General features: G+C 36.8%; 1 protein-coding gene across 1 annotated transcript in view; it reads left to right on the forward strand.

The window, feature by feature from the left end:
* ABCA12 (ATP binding cassette subfamily A member 12) overlaps nt 1-18,351 on the forward strand; it is a 207,109-nt gene that overhangs the window by 111,857 nt on the left and 76,901 nt on the right. Inside the window, exons 11-17 of the mRNA XM_055398430.2 lie at nt 571-677; nt 8,869-9,125; nt 9,223-9,335; nt 10,560-10,684; nt 12,894-13,067; nt 16,326-16,490; nt 16,933-17,143. Of these exons, the coding sequence (XP_055254405.2) occupies nt 571-677; nt 8,869-9,125; nt 9,223-9,335; nt 10,560-10,684; nt 12,894-13,067; nt 16,326-16,490; nt 16,933-17,143 (1,152 nt within the window). The remainder of the gene's footprint in view (nt 1-570; nt 678-8,868; nt 9,126-9,222; nt 9,336-10,559; nt 10,685-12,893; nt 13,068-16,325; nt 16,491-16,932; nt 17,144-18,351) is intronic.

The raw sequence follows: 18,351 nt of genomic DNA on the forward strand, positions 1-18,351 counted from the left end.
TTACTTCTTATCCTTATGTACTTTGTTTTCCATCTTCTACCTATATAGACAACTGTGAAGATTACATTTAATCAAATATTTCTTTTTCTTTTTTAAAGATAAAACATCTATTTGTAGGAGATATAGTTTTTTGAGACTTAATGGCAAGCAAATAGCACAAAAAACATTTGAGTGTGATCTCTCTATACTGGGCATGAATTAATCAAGGGTAGAAGGGCATATTTGTATCACAGTGATTATACAACCTATTCTCTCTCAAACCCTTCAGCTTAATAATATACCCAAAATAAAAGCATATTCAGTTCACAAAGAACCAATACTGTGTAGCACCTTTGCTGGAAATATTTTTGTCTCTAAGCAGAATATCTATGAATATTTTAAAAATAATGAACTCTGTAGCCTCCATGGTTCAAGGAAAGATTAAATTTTCACTCATTTTATAGTTATATTCAAGTAGACTATTATCTTAGAAAAAACGTAGTAATAAATTAGGATGAAGGTGTCTTTCAAATAGATTTCCTAAATGACCTTGCAGTTCACACAAGGTAATTCTTTTCTCCTCTTTTACAGAAAGTTTAAGAATGCTGCACTCTACAATTCGATTTAAAAAATCTTTTCTTCAAAATGGCTCCTATGAGGATTACCTCCCTCCAGTTCCTGAAGTCTTGAAATCAAAAGTAAGCCATGAAAGGGGAAAAAAACACCCTCAATACTTCCTGTAATTCTACAGAAAGACATATTTTGTAATTTTAAAATCTGTATATTTATAAGTCCTAGTCTTATTTGACTCTAGATTAATGCTAGAAAGGGGGTGACGAGTTCTGTTGGTGCTATGTAATTGTATTTTGTTTTTAATTCGTGTCTATCTCTGTCTGAAATGACCCATAAGAGCCTAATACAGAATGCAATATGTAAAGGAATGACTCTTGATATAGTTGTCTCATTAAACTACATGATTATAAAAGGCATTAAATTTTTTATTTCTAATTTGAGATGTCCCTAGATTTTAAAGCTATAAATATTGATTTCAAAGTTAATGTTTTAGACTTCACAGTACACAAAAATCTCAGAAATTGACACCTTATTCTTATTATCATCAGAAGCAGAAAACCCATAAATCGTATTAACATGTATGATATTAAAGAAAGGGGGAAAAAGCCACAGAAAAAACTGCTAACTCTGAAGTTTGAATTGGTTGACATTTGTCCCTTTTTCTTTGTTTAGCTCATGCATACACTATGCAAGTTACCATGAAATCCACTCTATTTCTTAAATTACCCTATTAAATTTTGAAAGCAACTTTCTGAGTAAGAACAGCAGTTTAATTGGATTTATGTAGCCATGGATAAAGTAAAATTAGAACTGGTTTATTCAGGGCAAGCAGGATGATGTCTGTATAGTCAACATGGTTTAATTAAGCAGGCATAGAAAACATGTGTCCCTGTATATTACAAATAAACATGCTAGTATGCTAGATTACCTACATTGTAGGCTTAGTCTTCTGCATGAATCAAATTTCTTCTGGTGTACTTGATTTAGCACTATCTTAGTTTATATGAGAGACTTATATCTTAGTTAAATGAGAAAGAAGTTATGCATTCATCTGGAAGAGACCTGCTCATCTTTCAAGGACAAGTTTAAATGTCACTCCTATAATATCAGAGTATCTCCTTTCTCCCTGTTTCCAAATAAGGATAATGACTTTGTGCACATAACATCGGAGAAGGCAATGGCAACCCACTCCAGTGCTCTTGTCTGGAAAATCCCATGGACGGAGGAGCCTGGTGGGCTGCAGTCCATGGGGTCGCTAAGAGTCGGACACGACTGAGCGACTTCACTTTCACTTTTCACTTTCATGCATTGGAGAAGGAAATGGCAACCCACTCCTGTGTTCTTGCCTGGAAAATCCCAGGGACGGGGGAGCCTGTTGGGCTAACGTCTATGGGGTCGCACAGAGTCGGACACGGCTGAAGCGACTTAGCAGCAGCAGCAGCAGCAGCACATAACATATCGTATTTACCCATTCATTCATTCCATCCATCCTCTGCGCTCCCATAATGCTACTCTATTTATTTAAAAGATAGAATCTCTAGCCCCAAAGTCATTATAATCAATCCAGTGAAGGAGATGGAAAAGCAGACCAGTTATTATAACACAGTGAGACAGGTGTTGTGGTATGTGGATGGACAGGATTCTGTGTATGGAGGTGGTGTATCTGACTTAGACGGCAGAGGATGAAGGTGGAGAGAAGAAATTTCATGAAGGAGATACTCTTTACTCTGAGTCTTGCCAGGCTGTGTAGGATTATGTTAATAGACCTACATTCCAGACATACAGATGTGAGTTGGTAAGAAAACAGAGGTGTGAATTGAAAGACAGCTAGGGGTTACCTGAAGTCAGAGGAGCCCAGCTAAAGCACAAGACACTTATAAGAGAGGCAGGAAAGGAGGCTCAGATCCCCAAGGCCTGGGGGATCAAGGAGTTTGTTAAGTCAGGGAGTTTGAATCTGATCCTGAAAACTGTGAATTTGAAGAAGGTAAATTCCTCATTTTAGAAAAAGATCTCTCTAGGAGACTTGTGGAGGACAGACTGAAAGAAAGCCAAATGGGCGATTTTTGCAATAACCTAAGCCAAAAGTGAGGCCCTGTAAGATGTCAGTGGCAGAGAACAGAAGGAAAAGAATGTCAAGAGCATTGTAGGAGGTTGAATTGACCCAGGTTGGCAGCCAGTGGCATGTGAGGCATAGGGAAGTGGAGTCTCCAATCACAGTGAGATTTCTGGGTTTTGGAATTTAGTACTAAGTATTATAACTTGTTGTATATGTGGGATCTATTTCTCCAACTAGAGTGTAAAATCTGATGAAACTGTGCCTTCTGCTTTTTCAACGTATCACATCTAGCAGTAGCAGGATCTTAAGACTGGCCTCACAAATGTGTGAAGAAATGATGGTATTAAAGCAGAGCCCTGGTGATGTAATAGTGTTACCAGGGCAATTACTGTAGTTTTCAACTTGCAGAGTAACTGGGCAGCACACAATGTACATTGGGAAATGGGAACAATACATACTCAATCATTTACACTAATGTCTTGGGAATGGAGCAAGGGATAATTTAAACAGCACCCACATTTTGAGTATTCTGCTCCCCTTATAGGTTATGTTATGAAAAAAGTTTGAGAAGCCACAGAATGAATAAACTATAATTCTGTTCCTTAGGTAAAAAATCTTTTGTCATTTATAACAAGCATGGCTGCATTTGCAATTGACAGAACCCATTCATTCCTAGACTACAAGCTCCATAGAAACATGAATAAGTGTGTTGCTTTACAGTCTACCCTCAGCACCTGGCACTGAGTCCAACACATGGAAAATATTCAGTATATATCATTGAAAGGATGAAGACAAACTCCTAAAGTTTGTCTAGAAACTCCTAGAACAAGATTGTTCTTGCTCCCCTGTTTTGTCCTCCCTGGTAATTAGTATCTTGATTGTGATAATCTGGACCCACCCTAACTTCTTTATCATGATAATTCTAAGAAGGTTTCCGTTCAGTTCAGTTCAGTCACTCAGTCATGTCCGACTCTGTGACCCCATGAATCACAGCACGCCAGGCCTCCCTGCCCATCACCAACTCCCGGAGTTCACTCAAACTCATGTCCACAGAGTCGGTGATGCCATCCAGCCATCTCATTCTCTGTCGTCCCCTTCTCCTCATGCCCCCAATCCCTCCCAGCATCAGAGTCTTTTCCAGTGAGTCAGCTCTTCGCATGAGGTGGCCAAAGTATTGGAGTTTCAGCTTTAGCATCAGTTCTTCCAATGAACACCCAGGATTGATCTCCTTTAGAAAGGACTGGTTGGATCTGCTTGCAGTCCAAGGGACTCTCAAGAGTCTTCTTCAATACCACAGTCCAAAAGCATCAATTCTTCGGTGATCAGCTTTCTTCACAGTCCAACTCCCACATCCATACATGACCACTGGAAAAACCATAGCCTTGACTAGACAGACCTTTGTTGGCAAAGTAATGTCTCTGCTTAAGAAGGTTTAGACCCTCCAAAATGCCAAATGTTTGTCATTCATTGGTAATTTTTTTTTTCTGTTCTAGCACTGAACATTCTACTCTTCTTGAGCTTTTGAGTTTTCTCCTCCCTTCATTGTCTGTTTTCTCTTTTCTTTCCAGTCTCTCAGGTGGGAAGGATAACCTCCTGATTGAGGAACTACTCATAAAATGGATATTCCCCACATTAAGCAAAAATACAGATAGCACACTATTTATACTGTAACACTCTCACATTTTTAAAGAGGCCCCCCCTTTTTTTTTATTCACCTGCTAAGAGCCCAGAGCATTGCTGTTTCAGCATTTTTATGCATATGATATTTTGAAGTCTATGCCATCATGTTACTTACAATTCTGATTCAGAAGCATTAGGAACCTTAGACAAAGTGAATTCAATCACAGCTGGATATGGAGTTAGTTACAGGTCATTGTTCAAGTTTAGGCTGAGACCTAAACTAGTTTAGGCTGAGACTTACTATGTAGGTCAGGGTCTTGATACCTAAGACTTTGACAAACCTGTAATCTGGATTTTACACATACTTTTGAAGAAACAATTATAATTCTTTGAATATATGTTGATTACTAATAAACTATGAAGTTTCTAAAAGTTTAATGCATGCATTGTTTTTAGAAGAAAGTAGTTGAGTTGTTAGCCACTCAGTCATGTTTGACTCTTTGCGACCCCATGAACTGCAGCAAACCAGGCTTCCCTGTCCCACACCATCTCCCGGAGTTTGCTCAAATTCATGTCCATTGAGTCGGTGTTGTCATCCATCCATCTCATCCTCTGTCATCCCCTCTCCTCCTGCCTTGAGTCTTTCCCAGCATCAGAGTATTTTCCAATGAGTCAGTTCTTTGCATCAGGTGGCCAAAGTATTGGTGCTTCAGCTTCGGCATCAGTCCTTCCAGTGAATCTTTGGAGTTGATGTCCTTTAGGATTGACTGGTTTGATCTCCTTAATGTCCAAGGACTATCAAGAGCCTTCTCCAGCACCACAGTTCAGTTCAGTTCAGTTCAATTCAGTTGCTCAGTTGTGTCCAAATCTTTGCAACCCCATGAATCACAGCACGCCAGGCCTCCCTGTCCATCACCAACTCCCGGAGTTCACTCAAACTCATGTCCACAGAGTTGGTGATGCCATCCAGCCATCTCATTCTCTGTCGTCCCCTTCTCCTCATGCCCCCAATCCTTCCCAGCATCAGAGTCTTTTCCAGTGAGTCAACTCGTCGCATGAGGTGGCCAAAGTATTGGAGTTTCAGCTTTAGCATCAGTCCTTCCAATGAACACCCAGGATTGATCTCCTTTAGAATGGACTGGTTGGATCTCCTTGCAGTCCAAGGGACTCTCAAGAGTCTTCTCCAGCACCACAGTTCAAAAGCATCAATTCTTCGGCGATCAGCCTTCTTCACAGTCCAACTCTCACATCCATACATGACCACTGGAAAAACCATAGCCTTGACTAGACGGACCTTTGTTGGCAAAGTAATGTCTCTGCTTCTTAATATGCTACATCTGGGTTGGTCTTAACTTTCCTTCCAAGGAGTAAGCGTCTTTTAATTTCATGGCTGCAATCACCATCTGCAGTGATTTTGGAGCCCCCAAAATATAGTCTGACACTGTTTCCACTGTTTCCCCATCTATTTCCCATGAAGTGATGGGACCAGATGCCATGAGTTTAGTTTTCTGAATGTTGAGCTTTAAGCCAACTTTTTCACTCTCCTCTTTCACTTTCATCAAGAGGCTCTTTAGTTCCTCTTCACTTTTTGCCATAAGGGTGGTGTCACCTGCATATCTGAGGTTATTGATGTTTCTCCTGGCAACCTTGATTCCAGCTTGTGCTTCTTCCAGCCCAGCGTTCCTCATGATGTACTCTGCATATAAGTTAAATAAGCAGGGTGACAATATACAGCCTTTACGTACTCCTTTTCCTATTTGGGACCAGTCTGTTGTTCCATGTCCAGTTCTAACTGTTGCTTCCTGACCTGCATACAGGTTTCTCAAGAGGCAGGTCAGGTGGTCTGGTATTCCCATCTCTTGAAGAATGTTCCACAGTTTAGTTGGAAGGCATGAATTCTTCAGTGCTCAGCCTTTTTATTGTTCAGCTCTTAATGACAAACACTAAATGACCATCATTTTGCTCCTTGTTGGCTGTGCCTCATAGTGCAGGGCACATTATTAATCCTGAATTAAATTCTTATTTCAGAGGGCATATTCTACTTCAGTAGCAGGGCTAGATTTCCAATTTCTCTTTCTATATATTTTGCCTTATCAAGCCAAGATTATTCTATATGGACTTTTATTGGTTTCTTATACATGTATGTCAAACTTGCAATTAAAAATATATTTCAGCCTCTACTGAGTAAAGTCATTCAAACTTACTACACCCCTAAAAGCTCAATTAAAAAAATAAATTAGGCTCCCCATATTTGTCTTTTTATTTACGAAATCACTAAAATAAAAGTCACTGGCAGAGAAGTTTGGCTCTATTCATTAGAAGTTTAATCATATCTACTTGCCTGGAGAATCCCAGGGACGGCGGAGCCGTGGGCTGCCGTCTATGGGGTCGCACAGAGTCAGACACGACTGAAGCGACTTAGTAGCAGCAGCAGCAGCAGCAGTATTTGGAAAATCATAGGAAGGAACAAGTGATAAATATATCATTACATCTGGTAAAATGATGGAGTTTGTTGCAGAATGGAAAGTTTCTCGTGACATAAGACTTGTAAGTAGAATTTTAATACATATGAAACCGTTTTAGATAGTTCAAACCCAGAAGTCAATTAGATATTAAATAGAGCAATGATATTTACTGTCTAAAATGATGTGTTTAATTGCTAGTGCCTACATGTAGTTACTATAAATCCCTCATCCAAGACACATCATTGTACCTTTCCTATTTGACATACGCAAAGAAATATTCCTGAACATTTTCTTGTATCATTTCTGTCAAAATGCAGCTGCTGATTGGAAACTGAGCAGTAATGAATGGCATATATATTTGCTTCTTTAGATGTTGCTCCAAATTATTTCACGTCTTAAAATGAATAGCTCTAAGGTTGCTTCTGAGCACAACAGAACTAACTTTCCCAGAGGCATAATGTTTTCCCCTAGGATATATAACTTGGGGGTATATCCTCAGAACACAGGGAGCATAGTGAACTGCAAGAAGGAAAATACTCGACTGGGTAGGAAAATTAGTTGATTTTCATTTTTCTCCTTTTTTTCTGAGTAAAGGATTTTAGACCATTTTAAGCATTCCAAGAACAAAAGTTTCCCACCATAAATAAGAGGATAGAAGATAATGTCAGTCAGTAGCAGTGTAGACACTTGAAAAACCAGGTATATACACATCCACATTTTAAAATATGTGTGATTCTCAAGGTGCAGTTTTAAAAAGTCTTTTTTTTTTGTCAATTAATTTTTTTAAACTTGTGGTGAAATATATATAAAATTTACCACCTTAACCATTTTTAACTCTGTAGTTCAGTTGTGTTAAATATACACACATTGTAGAACTCTTAAGCTTGCAAAGAAAAATCCTGTACGCATTAAGCACCTATTGCTCATTCCCCTCACCCCCTAGTCCCTGGCACCTGCAGTTCTACCTTCTGTTGCTATTAATTGACTGTGCTCAGTACTTCATATAATGGAATCATATATGTATTGACTGTGCTCAGTACTTCATATAATGGAATCAAATCAGTATTTGTCTTTTTATGACTGGCTTATTTCACTTAGCATAATGTCCCAGGACTTATCTACATTGTAATATGTGAGAGAATTTCCTTAATTTTTTAAAAAATTTATTTATTTTAATTGGAGGCTAATTACTTTACATTATTGTATTGGTTTTGCCATACATTGACATGAATCTGCCCCAGGTGTACATGTGTTCCCCATCTTGAACCCCCCTCCCACCTTTCTCCCCATCCCATCCCTCTGGTTCATCCCAGTGCACCAGCCATGAGCATCCTGTATCATGCATCGAACCTGGACTGGCAATTCGTTTCACATATGATAATATACATGTTTCAGTAGTATTCCATTATATGTGTATACCATATACACATTACACATACACAAGTTATATGTGTTTATCCATTCATCTGTCAATGCACGGGGAGTGCTTCCACCTCTTGGCTATCATGAATACAACTGCTATGAACATGAGTCTAAAAACATCTGTTTAAAACCCAGCTTTTAATAAATACTTTTGAGTATATTCCTAGAAGTGGAAATGCTGAGTATTATGGTAATTCCATTTCAAATTCTTTGAAGACCCACCGTAGTATTTTTTTTATAGTGGCTACATCATTTTACATTCCCATCAAGAGTGCACAAGGGTTCTAATTTCTCCATTTCCTACTAACACTTGTTATTTTCTGGTTTTATTTATTTGTTTGTTTTGATAGTAGCCATCTTGTGAGTGTGAAGAAAACCTTTTTGAAGTTTCAATTCTGCTTTGCTGTCTGCCCTTTCACATAATTTTAAAAATATGCTGAAGTATAAAATTAGTTTAAGTATTTGTGGTTTAAGTGAGATTAAACTATATTTTTTTAAACCTGTGAATCTATGTTATGAATACTGTTGAGAAAAAAGTCTAATAGGTTCAAAAGTTTTATCAAACTTCTTGAAAACAATAAACTCAAATGACAGAAACAGTGCTTTGTGTTAAAGCTGTTGCCACATGCCAACTAACTAAACACATAAGCAAAATGTTTTTAGGAAGTAAATCAATTTTGGTTGCTTATTATCAAGTACTAAATATTTAGAATAATGTCACTAATATTTCCCACTCTTTCCCCCTCTGGAAAGCTGTCTCAGCTTCGAAACTTGACCAAGCTTCTTTGTGAACCCGAAACTTTCAATTCAATAGAGGAAATGTGCCAGCTCTCCAGTATGGACTTTGGGAACCTATGTGAAGAGAGTGCGTTTCATGTGCAGCTCCTGGAAGCAGCAGAGCTTGGCACCGAAATAGCCACCAGCTTACTGTATCACGACAGTGTTCTGTCTGAGAAACTGAGGGATTTGCTTTCTGGGGATCCAAGCAAAATTAATTTAGATATGGATCGGTGAGTTTTTCATTGTCTTCTTCCTTGGCAAAATCTCTTCTCAAATAATTACTGATATTCCTAGTTCAAATTCTCTTTCTCTTCTGCTTTGTTTCAGGTTTCTAGAACAGGCATTGCAAATGAATTACTTGGAAAATATCACACGGTTAATGCCAACCATAGAAGCTACACTGCACGTCAATAACAGTGCAGACACCTTTGAAAAACCAGGTGTTTCCCCATCCATATTTTGAATGCTGTCTTATTAGAATGTGTGTGATTCTCTTGCTACAGTTTAGGAAAGACTATTTTAAAGTTCCTAATGAAACCTACTTTGTATCTGCCCTTATACATGAAACACCTGAAGCTTTCAAATATGGTCACTTGTCTGAAATAAACATAGAGCAAGCCAGCAGAGAATGAAATAGTGAAATCTTATTTCATTGCAAAATATCTTCAAAAATTTAACTAGTTAGACCATTCACCTTTTATTTCTCTCATATATTAAAGTGCATTAATAGTAGGTTGCAAGAGAGAGGATGAAATTTATTTACTTCCGTGAGAATAATCTGATTTTAAAAATAAAGATGCACTGCTGACTACAGAAATATTGATTCAGAACCTCCTATTAGTATTCTGAGCATGATGCATCATGCAATACATTTCTTCTTTGCATAATACCTCAATACTGAAAAGAAAGACATTCAGAATTTTGGACAACAGGCAGCCACAAAATTGGAATGGCAATAAGTCCAAAAATAAAGAAAGTATATTTGCATGAGGGATACTTCATAAAGAAACTGAAAAGGCATTTACAAAATGGAGATCCCAATCTCCTAAAATAAAGTCAAAATATCATTTGTTATTCATCAAATGACCCAGATGTGAAATAATTATAATAACTGTTCTAAAAGAATTTGAAGTTAAACACATTCTATTTGAAAATTGAAATAATGATTGTGAAAACCCTTCATAAAACAAGGTGCTGGACAAAGTTAAGAAAAAAATGCACTGTGGCATTATGTTTCAGATTTAGCAAACCTTGTCCCAAGCTGACAATATTATCTGATCTGAGGTGAAAAAGCATCTTGAATTTGTGCGATGTTTTAAATCAAATAGAGAGATATATATTTAGCAAATTGTGTGATCAAAGTCTGCAAGGAAGCCATATTTTCTTTGAATCAACCTTGCGTTGTACACATTTAAGGAAAATTTATAATCCAGAGCAATCTGTTACCTTGGGTTAATGATATCATAACAGGAATAAGTCTAAATCAGATAGAAATAGATCCTAAAGACACAAAGTTTGCCAAAACTGAGAGACATCTGTTCCTGACACAAGGCATATATGTTGAATATATGTTTTAGTCTAGAAGTTTTCTTTATATTAGAATGACCAAAAAGAATTACGTTGTAACCTACATTTGAGTTTTGTTTTGTTTTATTTTCTTGCAGACCAGTTAATAGAAATGTTTAAAAATGTTGATGAGCTGAAAGAAGAACTGAGGAGAGCAACAGGCATGTCCAATCAGAGTATCAACAATTTGCTGGCCATTCCCATCCCTGACAACAGAGCTGAGGTGAGATGGAATATGTGTGTACTTACATCCAGGTTTTTAAAAGTTTAAATAGCATTTAGTATTTGTTGAGCACTTATCAGTAAAACCCAGAGAAGCTGCATGCAAATCTGGTGAATTTTCCATGCAAATGATAAAATTAGAAGCCTAATTCTTAGGTGAAAATAGAAGGAAAATTCCTGAAGCAAGAACATTACCACTGTCTGTTCCTTCCCCTCTACTTTTCCTTCCCCTTCCTTTGCCCTCTTTGTCTTCTGTTTATCTTCACCCCCAGATGCTTTTTTTAAATAAGTGGTGCCATCAGTAATTCTTTCGGTTCACTATCACAATCACATTAGCTGAGGTCAATTTTCACATTTTATTATGATGATATCAAAGCAAGTTTCAGTAATGTAATGAGGGGAAAAAAGGGAGACCGTTTACAATTCGTTGAAACTAAAATAATGAATACTCTTTTTTTTTAATCTCTGAGATAAGACTGAGTATATAAATAGATATGGTTGAGAAAACTCTGGGTAAGTTTGTAGGTATACTAAATGTATTTTTGCTGTGAAAATGAGTAATGGCATTTCCTCATAGGCTGATAATAAGGTTTTCCATTTGAAATGTTTTATCTTTTATCCCTTTTCCAAGTTCATTGTCTGGAAGTGTCATAGAAATTTTCCAAAAGAACTGCAGAGCTTAAGACCTCATCCATTCAAAACTTACGTGTGACAGAGTGTGTCATTTCTAAACACAACCCAATTATTCTCCAATATGGGATAAAGTTTTTAAAAATCCTTTAAGGCTGATTTTGGAATATTTATGCTTAGTTGTGTCATTTTAATTGGTTCCCCCAGACAAAAATTAAAACTGCTTTACCTTCACTTTTCTTCCTCTAGTTCTAACAATTAATATTTCTTTACCTTTACCCCTTGATTTCACCTTTCACTCATAAGATCCTCAAAGATCTAATTTCAGCAATCACATTTTTGGCTTCTAAAGAACACGTTCAGTTTAGTAAGTAAAAGCAGGTAGACAAGAGAGCATACATTCACATTACTTTAAAAAGGAAAGAGAGAAAGTTTCTATATTCTTGAATTTCATAAACATTTTGCTTATTTCACCTCGGTGGAAATAGAAATGACACCTTAACTTCCCATAGTCACACGTCACTTTCCAAACAAGCTTTTCTGTCCAGGATTCATACTATTGTGTAATTCTGGATTTTTTTTCTTCACCATTCACCTCTGGACCCCAGAGTTTACTGGGTAAGATTGTAACTTCAAATGATTATATAAATGAAATGCAATTTAAATAAAGTAAGAATAAAATTTTAAGTCAGCAAGAGTCTTAAACTAGTAATTTTCCCAAACTTAATCCAAACCAATTTTCTTTGTTGATACCACTATTTACCTAGTCTTTCAAGCAAGAAATCTTGGAATCACTATGGATTTCTTCTATCTCTTTCCCCATGATATGTCTTAAACTTTCCAGTGAACGGTGTACTCTTTAAGGACTTCCCTCATAAGCTCAGTTGGTCAAGAATCTTTTGCAATGCAAAAGACCCCGTTTCAATTCCTGGGTCAGGATGATCTGCTGGAGAAGGGATAGGCTACCCACTCCAGTGTTCTTGGGTTTCCCTTGTAGCTCAGCTGGTAAAGAATTGGCCTACAATGAGGGAGACCTGGGTTCGATCCCTGGGTTGGGAAGATCGTCTGGAGAAGGGAATGGCTACCCCACTCCAGTATTCTGGCCTGGAAAATTTCACGGACTGTATAGTTCATGGGGTCACAAAGAGTCAGAGCAAGCTTCACTTTCACTTCCATGTACTCTTTATGGGCTTCCCAGATAGCACAGTGGTAAAGAATCCCCCTGCCAATGCAGGAGACTTAAGAGAGTTGGGTTTGATCCCGGGGTTGGGAAGATCCCCTGGAGTAAGAAATAGCAATCCACTCCAGTATTCTTGCCTGGAAAATTTCATGGAGAGAGGAGCCTGCAGGCTACCGTCCATGGGGTCGCAAACAGTTGGACATGACTGAGTGACTGAACACACACATGGACTCTTTATAGGATTATTGATATCTATTAGTGTTTTAAACAAAAAATTATTTGATTTTTAAGACTAATTTGTCTTATTTTTAAATGAAGTCTAAAAGTACAAGAAAATTTCAAATGGGCAGGTAGCTTGAAAAGATTCACAGCTAAAGTATTTTTTTCTTCCAATTTGCAGATTATTTCTAGTGTGTTCTGGTTGCATTCCTGTGATGGTAATATGACCAGTTCCAAACTGGAAGAGGCAATGAAGGAATTCTGCATCATGCCTCTTCCAGAGAGATCTCGTCTGTCTTACCTCATTGGACTTACGTTTCTGCACTACTTAGACGTTTACAACTTCACATACAAGGCAAGTTACTGTGGATGAAATGTTTTTACATTTATAGTTTAGTATAAAAATATTTGATTATACCTGTATGCTCTCTGATACTATAAGGAATGCAATCCATTTATGCAACTTTTGGAATTAAAGCTTTTAGAACTAAGTTGAACCTAATTTTAGAGCTAAGTGGAACTTTAGAGATCATATGTTGCAAATTTGCATGATTAATAGATGAGGAAATTAATCTTATGGCCTTATTAACTCTCAGTTTATATATCCAAGACCAGGAATTAAACTTAATATACACTAGAGAATGAAATACAAATGTTGCAATAACTTTTTTTTAAGTGAATAAGCATTAATTTAATAGGATAAAAATAAAGATTAAAACAAAGTTTTTTTTTTCAGGTGAAAGAGTTGAGGGTTTTTTTTTTTTTTTTTGTATTATAAAAAATTTTTTTGTCTTACCTTCATTAGGTTTAGATAGAGGCTACCATTATTTATCCAGTAGAACAAAACAAATTGTCATTATTAGAGCTGTAAAGTCAGCAGTAACTCCGTTTTGCAATAAATAGATGCTTTATAAGTACTTAGTGAATAAAAAACTGAAATAAAAATGTAAACATAAGAAAATTAAATGCCTATATTCACTCAAATCTCTACTAGGTCAAAATTATTTACATGTTATTAAAAACACTGAAAAAAAATGTTTTTCTCTTTAAAGTAAAAGAAAATCAGAAGCAACACAGCAGACTTGTGTTATTGAAACATTGTAGTAAAGGAGATAAAGACGTTTTAGGACTAGTTGTAAATAATCCTGTTCCAGGTCATCATTATCCTAGTTTATATTCTGCAGTGACCTCCTAACTGATCTTGTTGCCTCCAGCACTGGTTCCCACCACTCCAACCCCACCCTACTACTCCCTAAGCAGCAAGAGTAATTCTTTTAAAACTTGAATCAGATTATGTCATTCCTCTGTTCAGCACCTTCCCGTGGCTCCTCATTTTATCCCAGTAACCCTCGATTCCTGCAGGGGCCCCAGAGTCTCCACATCCTCTACTTGTTTCTCAAATCCCATTTCCTATGTGGCTACTCCCTGGGTCCAGGGCTGCTACATGGGACCGTTCTAGGAGGTGTCCTTCCTGTGATTTCCAGAACTATGTGTCTTTATTCAACATTGACCTCAATAAGGTACCATGAGAGTCCTATTTAAAATGCAACCAATCTCATCTACAGCACTCTCAAACCTCCTTTCCTTGCTCTGTTCATTTTCTATTGTACCTCCAGCATACTATGTATTCTATTTAATATTTACTTTTGTTTATTTTCTGTCTGGCTCTATTTGACTGTAAGCTCCATAAGGGTCTCTTTGTTCACTGAAAGATTTCAAATACCAGAAACAGTGCCTGGCCCATAGAAGAACTTAGCAAATACCCATTAACTAAACAATAGTTATTTTACATAAACTATGACGTATGGCTTCCCAGGTGGCGCAGTGGTAAAGAATCTACCTGCTAATGCAGGAGAAGCAAAAAATGCAGTTTCAAACCCTGGGTCAGGAAGATACTCTGGAGTAGGAAACGACAACACACTCCAGTATTCTTGCCTGGAAAATTTCATGGCCAGAGGAGCCTGGTTTGCTACAGTCCAGGGGATCACAAAGAGTTGGATATGACTGAGCATGAACATGACGTAAAATGCAGAAAAACTGCAATTATTAAGTTTTTCATTTAAAATTTTATATTTATCTTACAATGTTTCTGCAGTGCACTTGTCAAACTGTTTCTTATTGAGTACAGTAATTAAATACGTGCATTTTACAAGCAGAAGACCATTCCTAGTTCTTTCAGGAACTGCAAATAAAAATCATGAAAAATTTTCTCATTATTAATCAATTTATTTCAAATCAATGTAGGAATGCCTAGAATTTTGGCAGAACTGGAAGGAAAAAAAATGAATCTGACTGCAGTTAATAGCTGTGTTATAGAGACAGTTCTGTCTTTATAACATTTCTTCAACTGAATCTTGTGCTCACAATGGTTGTCTTCGACCCCTTTGAACATGCCAACAGCTTTCCCTCTTCAGGAACTTCACAGATCTTTACCCCTCTGCTACCTATGTCTCCTTATTCCTCCTATGGTTTGTTCATTCTCTCCTTTGTGGTGTCATCTTGAAAAGACTTCTTTTGATTTCTCAGCTAAACTCCCTGCCTCCTCATATTACCCAGCCTTTTATTCATTGATTTGTCTCATATCTGTTCCCTTTAATACAAAACTCCCTGAGTGGAAGGATGATGCCAGTTTGGGCACTACTATACCCATCACCCAGTGCTGGGAACCTACCAGGCAGTCAATTAATGTTTGTTGAATAAATGAGTGAATGAGAGAATAAAATGTACATTAAAAAAATAATTTCAGTGTTTTTTTTCCTGCAACAGAAATGCATTGTGAGATTATGACTAAGCCTGATAAACCATGTGAGCTTTTTGACAAAGCTTTTCTGATTTTAAGGAGCAATTGTGATTTTTTAATAATAGTGTACATGAAGAATTATGTAATTGACATTTGCCTTTCTGACTTTTAAAATCACTTATTTTTGGCAAATTTATTGAGGTATAATTTATATATTATAAAATTCACTCACTTTAAGGGTACAGTTTAATGGGGGTTTTTTAAGGCCAGTTATAGAATTGTGCAACTGTTACCACAATATGATTTTTTATAATAATCCCAAACGCAATTTTCAACACAAAAAGAAGCTTTCTGTCCATTTACAGTCATCTCATTCTGACCTCTAGCATAGGCACCACCTAATCTATTTTATGTCTCTATAAATTTGTCATTTTTAGACATTTTATTTAAATTGAATCATACAATTTGTGGGTTTTGTATCTAGCTTTTTTCACTTAGCATAATGTTTTGAGTTTCATACATGTTGCAACATGTCAGTGTGTAATTTCTTTCTTTTGTCAAATAGTTTTCCAGTTTACACATACACATTTTGTTTATCCATTCATCTGAATTGTTTCCACTTGTTGGCTATTCTAAATAATACTGCCATAGACATTCCCATACAAATCTTTGCATGCTCATATTTTTAAAATTTCTGTTGGGTAAATATCTAGGAATCAAATTGTTGGTTGTATGGTAAATTTATGTTTACTTAGTAAGCTTCCAAAATATTTTACAAAGTGCCTGTACCTTTTGCTATTTTTACCAACAGTGTGGGAGGATTCCAGTTTCTCCACAAAAAAATAATTTCTTTTCTTTTTTTGTTCCTGTTAGGTATTTTTCCCTAGGGAAAATCAAAAGCCGATAGAAAAGATGATAGAACTCTTCATAAGGCTAAAAGAGATCCTCAATCAGATGGCTTCTGGCACACGACCGCTGCTAGACAAAATGAGATCCCTGAAACAAATGCATCTGCCCAGAAGTTTTCCACTAACACAGGTAGAAAAGTCACTCAGTAATGTTCTTGCTGGAAAATTTCTTTTGTCATCTAACTTTTGCTGCTGCTGCTGCTGAGTCACTTCAGTTGTGTCCGACTCTGTGCGACCCCATAGACAGCAGCCCACCAGGCTCCTCTGTCCCTGGGATTCTTCAGGCAAGAACACCAGAGTGGGTCTTAACTTTTGCGATTAGTTATAATACATTCAACTACAGATAGAGTACATTGTCCAAAGTCACTTAGAAAAAAACTCTTCTACTATGGGAGAAGTTTGTGCCACGTGAATTGGAGAAGTTCAGCATTCTGCATTTACATTTGGGATACTATTTTAAAGAAATTGTGGAACTGAAAGAATTCTCCAAACATTATCAGGTTTTCTATATTGTTTTCAATAGCATTTATAGCTCATATAATGTTAATAAATCATGTATTTTTATCGCACAGGCAATGTACAGAAACAACCGGATAAACACTCCCCAAGGATCATTTAGTACCATTTCCCAAGCACTGTGCTCCCAAGGAATTACCACTGAATATTTAGTTGCCTTGCTGCCCTCTTCTCAGAGGCAGAAAGGCAATCACACTAAGGACTTTTTAACTCATAAATTAAGTAAAGAGCAAATTGCTGCAAAGTATGGAATTCCCTTACATGCCAGTGAGTATACTTCAAAATCAGCATGATAATATCACCTCCTAACATTGTCTACTAAATCTGAGTCTTCTTTTTTATTGGCTGTGTACCCTCTGTTGTACAATATATCCTTGTATCTTATTTTATACATAGTAGTTTGTGCCTCTTAGTACCCTATACCATCTTGTCTCTTCTTCCTTCTCTTTCTCCACTGGTAACCGCTACTTTGTTTTCTATAGCTGTGAGTCTGTTTCTTTTTTGTTATATCCACTATTTTGTTGTGGTTTTTGGTTTTCACATATAAATGATACACAGTATTTGTCTTTGTCTGACGTGTCACTTAGAATAATGTCCTCCAAGTCCATCCACGTTATTGCAATGGCAAAATTTCATTCTTTTTTATGACTAAAATTCCATTGTGTATATATATACCACATTTTACCCATTCATCTGTTGATGGACACTTAGGTTGCATCCATATCTTGGTGAATGTAAAAAATGTCTTTATGAACATTGGGGTGCATGTATCTTTTTAAAGTAGTGTTTTGGTTATTTGGGGTATATAACCAGAAGTAGAAGTGTTGAGTCATAGAGTAGTTTTATTTTTAGTTTCTTGAGAAAAACTCCATAATGTTTTCCACAGTGGCTGTAACAATTTACATTCCCACCAATAGTGTGCCAGGGTTTGCTTTTCTCCACATCCTTGCCATCATTTGTTATTTGTGTTCTTTTTGATGATGGCCATTATTACAGGTGTGAGGTGATATCTCATTGTAGTTTTGATTTGCATTTCCCTCCTAATTAGCAATGTTGAGCATCATTTCATGTGCCTATTGGCCATCTGCATTTCCTCTTTGGAAAAATGACTATTCAGGTCTTCTCCCCATTTTTTTTTTAAAATGGTGCGTTGTAATCTTAGCATTTTATTTTAAATGAAGCATTAATTTTCCCAAAGAAAACATTCATATAGCACTTGCCACACATCAAGCATGTTCTGCATGTCAACTCATTCACTCTTTACAACAGCCCTATGAGGAAGGTGCTACTATAGCTGTAACTTAGCAAGAGAAATGAGGCACAAAGTAATTGAGTAACCCGGCCACAGTTGCCCAACATCAAAGTATCAAAGCTATGATTTGAACCCAGGCAATCTGCGGCAAAGTCTAGCTTCTTAACCACTATACCTTGCAGTGAATGAGACAATAACATGCCTTAAATCTGCTCAGTATTTT

This window comes from Moschus berezovskii, chromosome 2, assembly GCF_049115385.1.
Source record: "Moschus berezovskii isolate FMDL1 chromosome 2, NW_MosBer_1.0, whole genome shotgun sequence".
NCBI lineage: Eukaryota > Metazoa > Chordata > Mammalia > Artiodactyla > Moschidae > Moschus > Moschus berezovskii.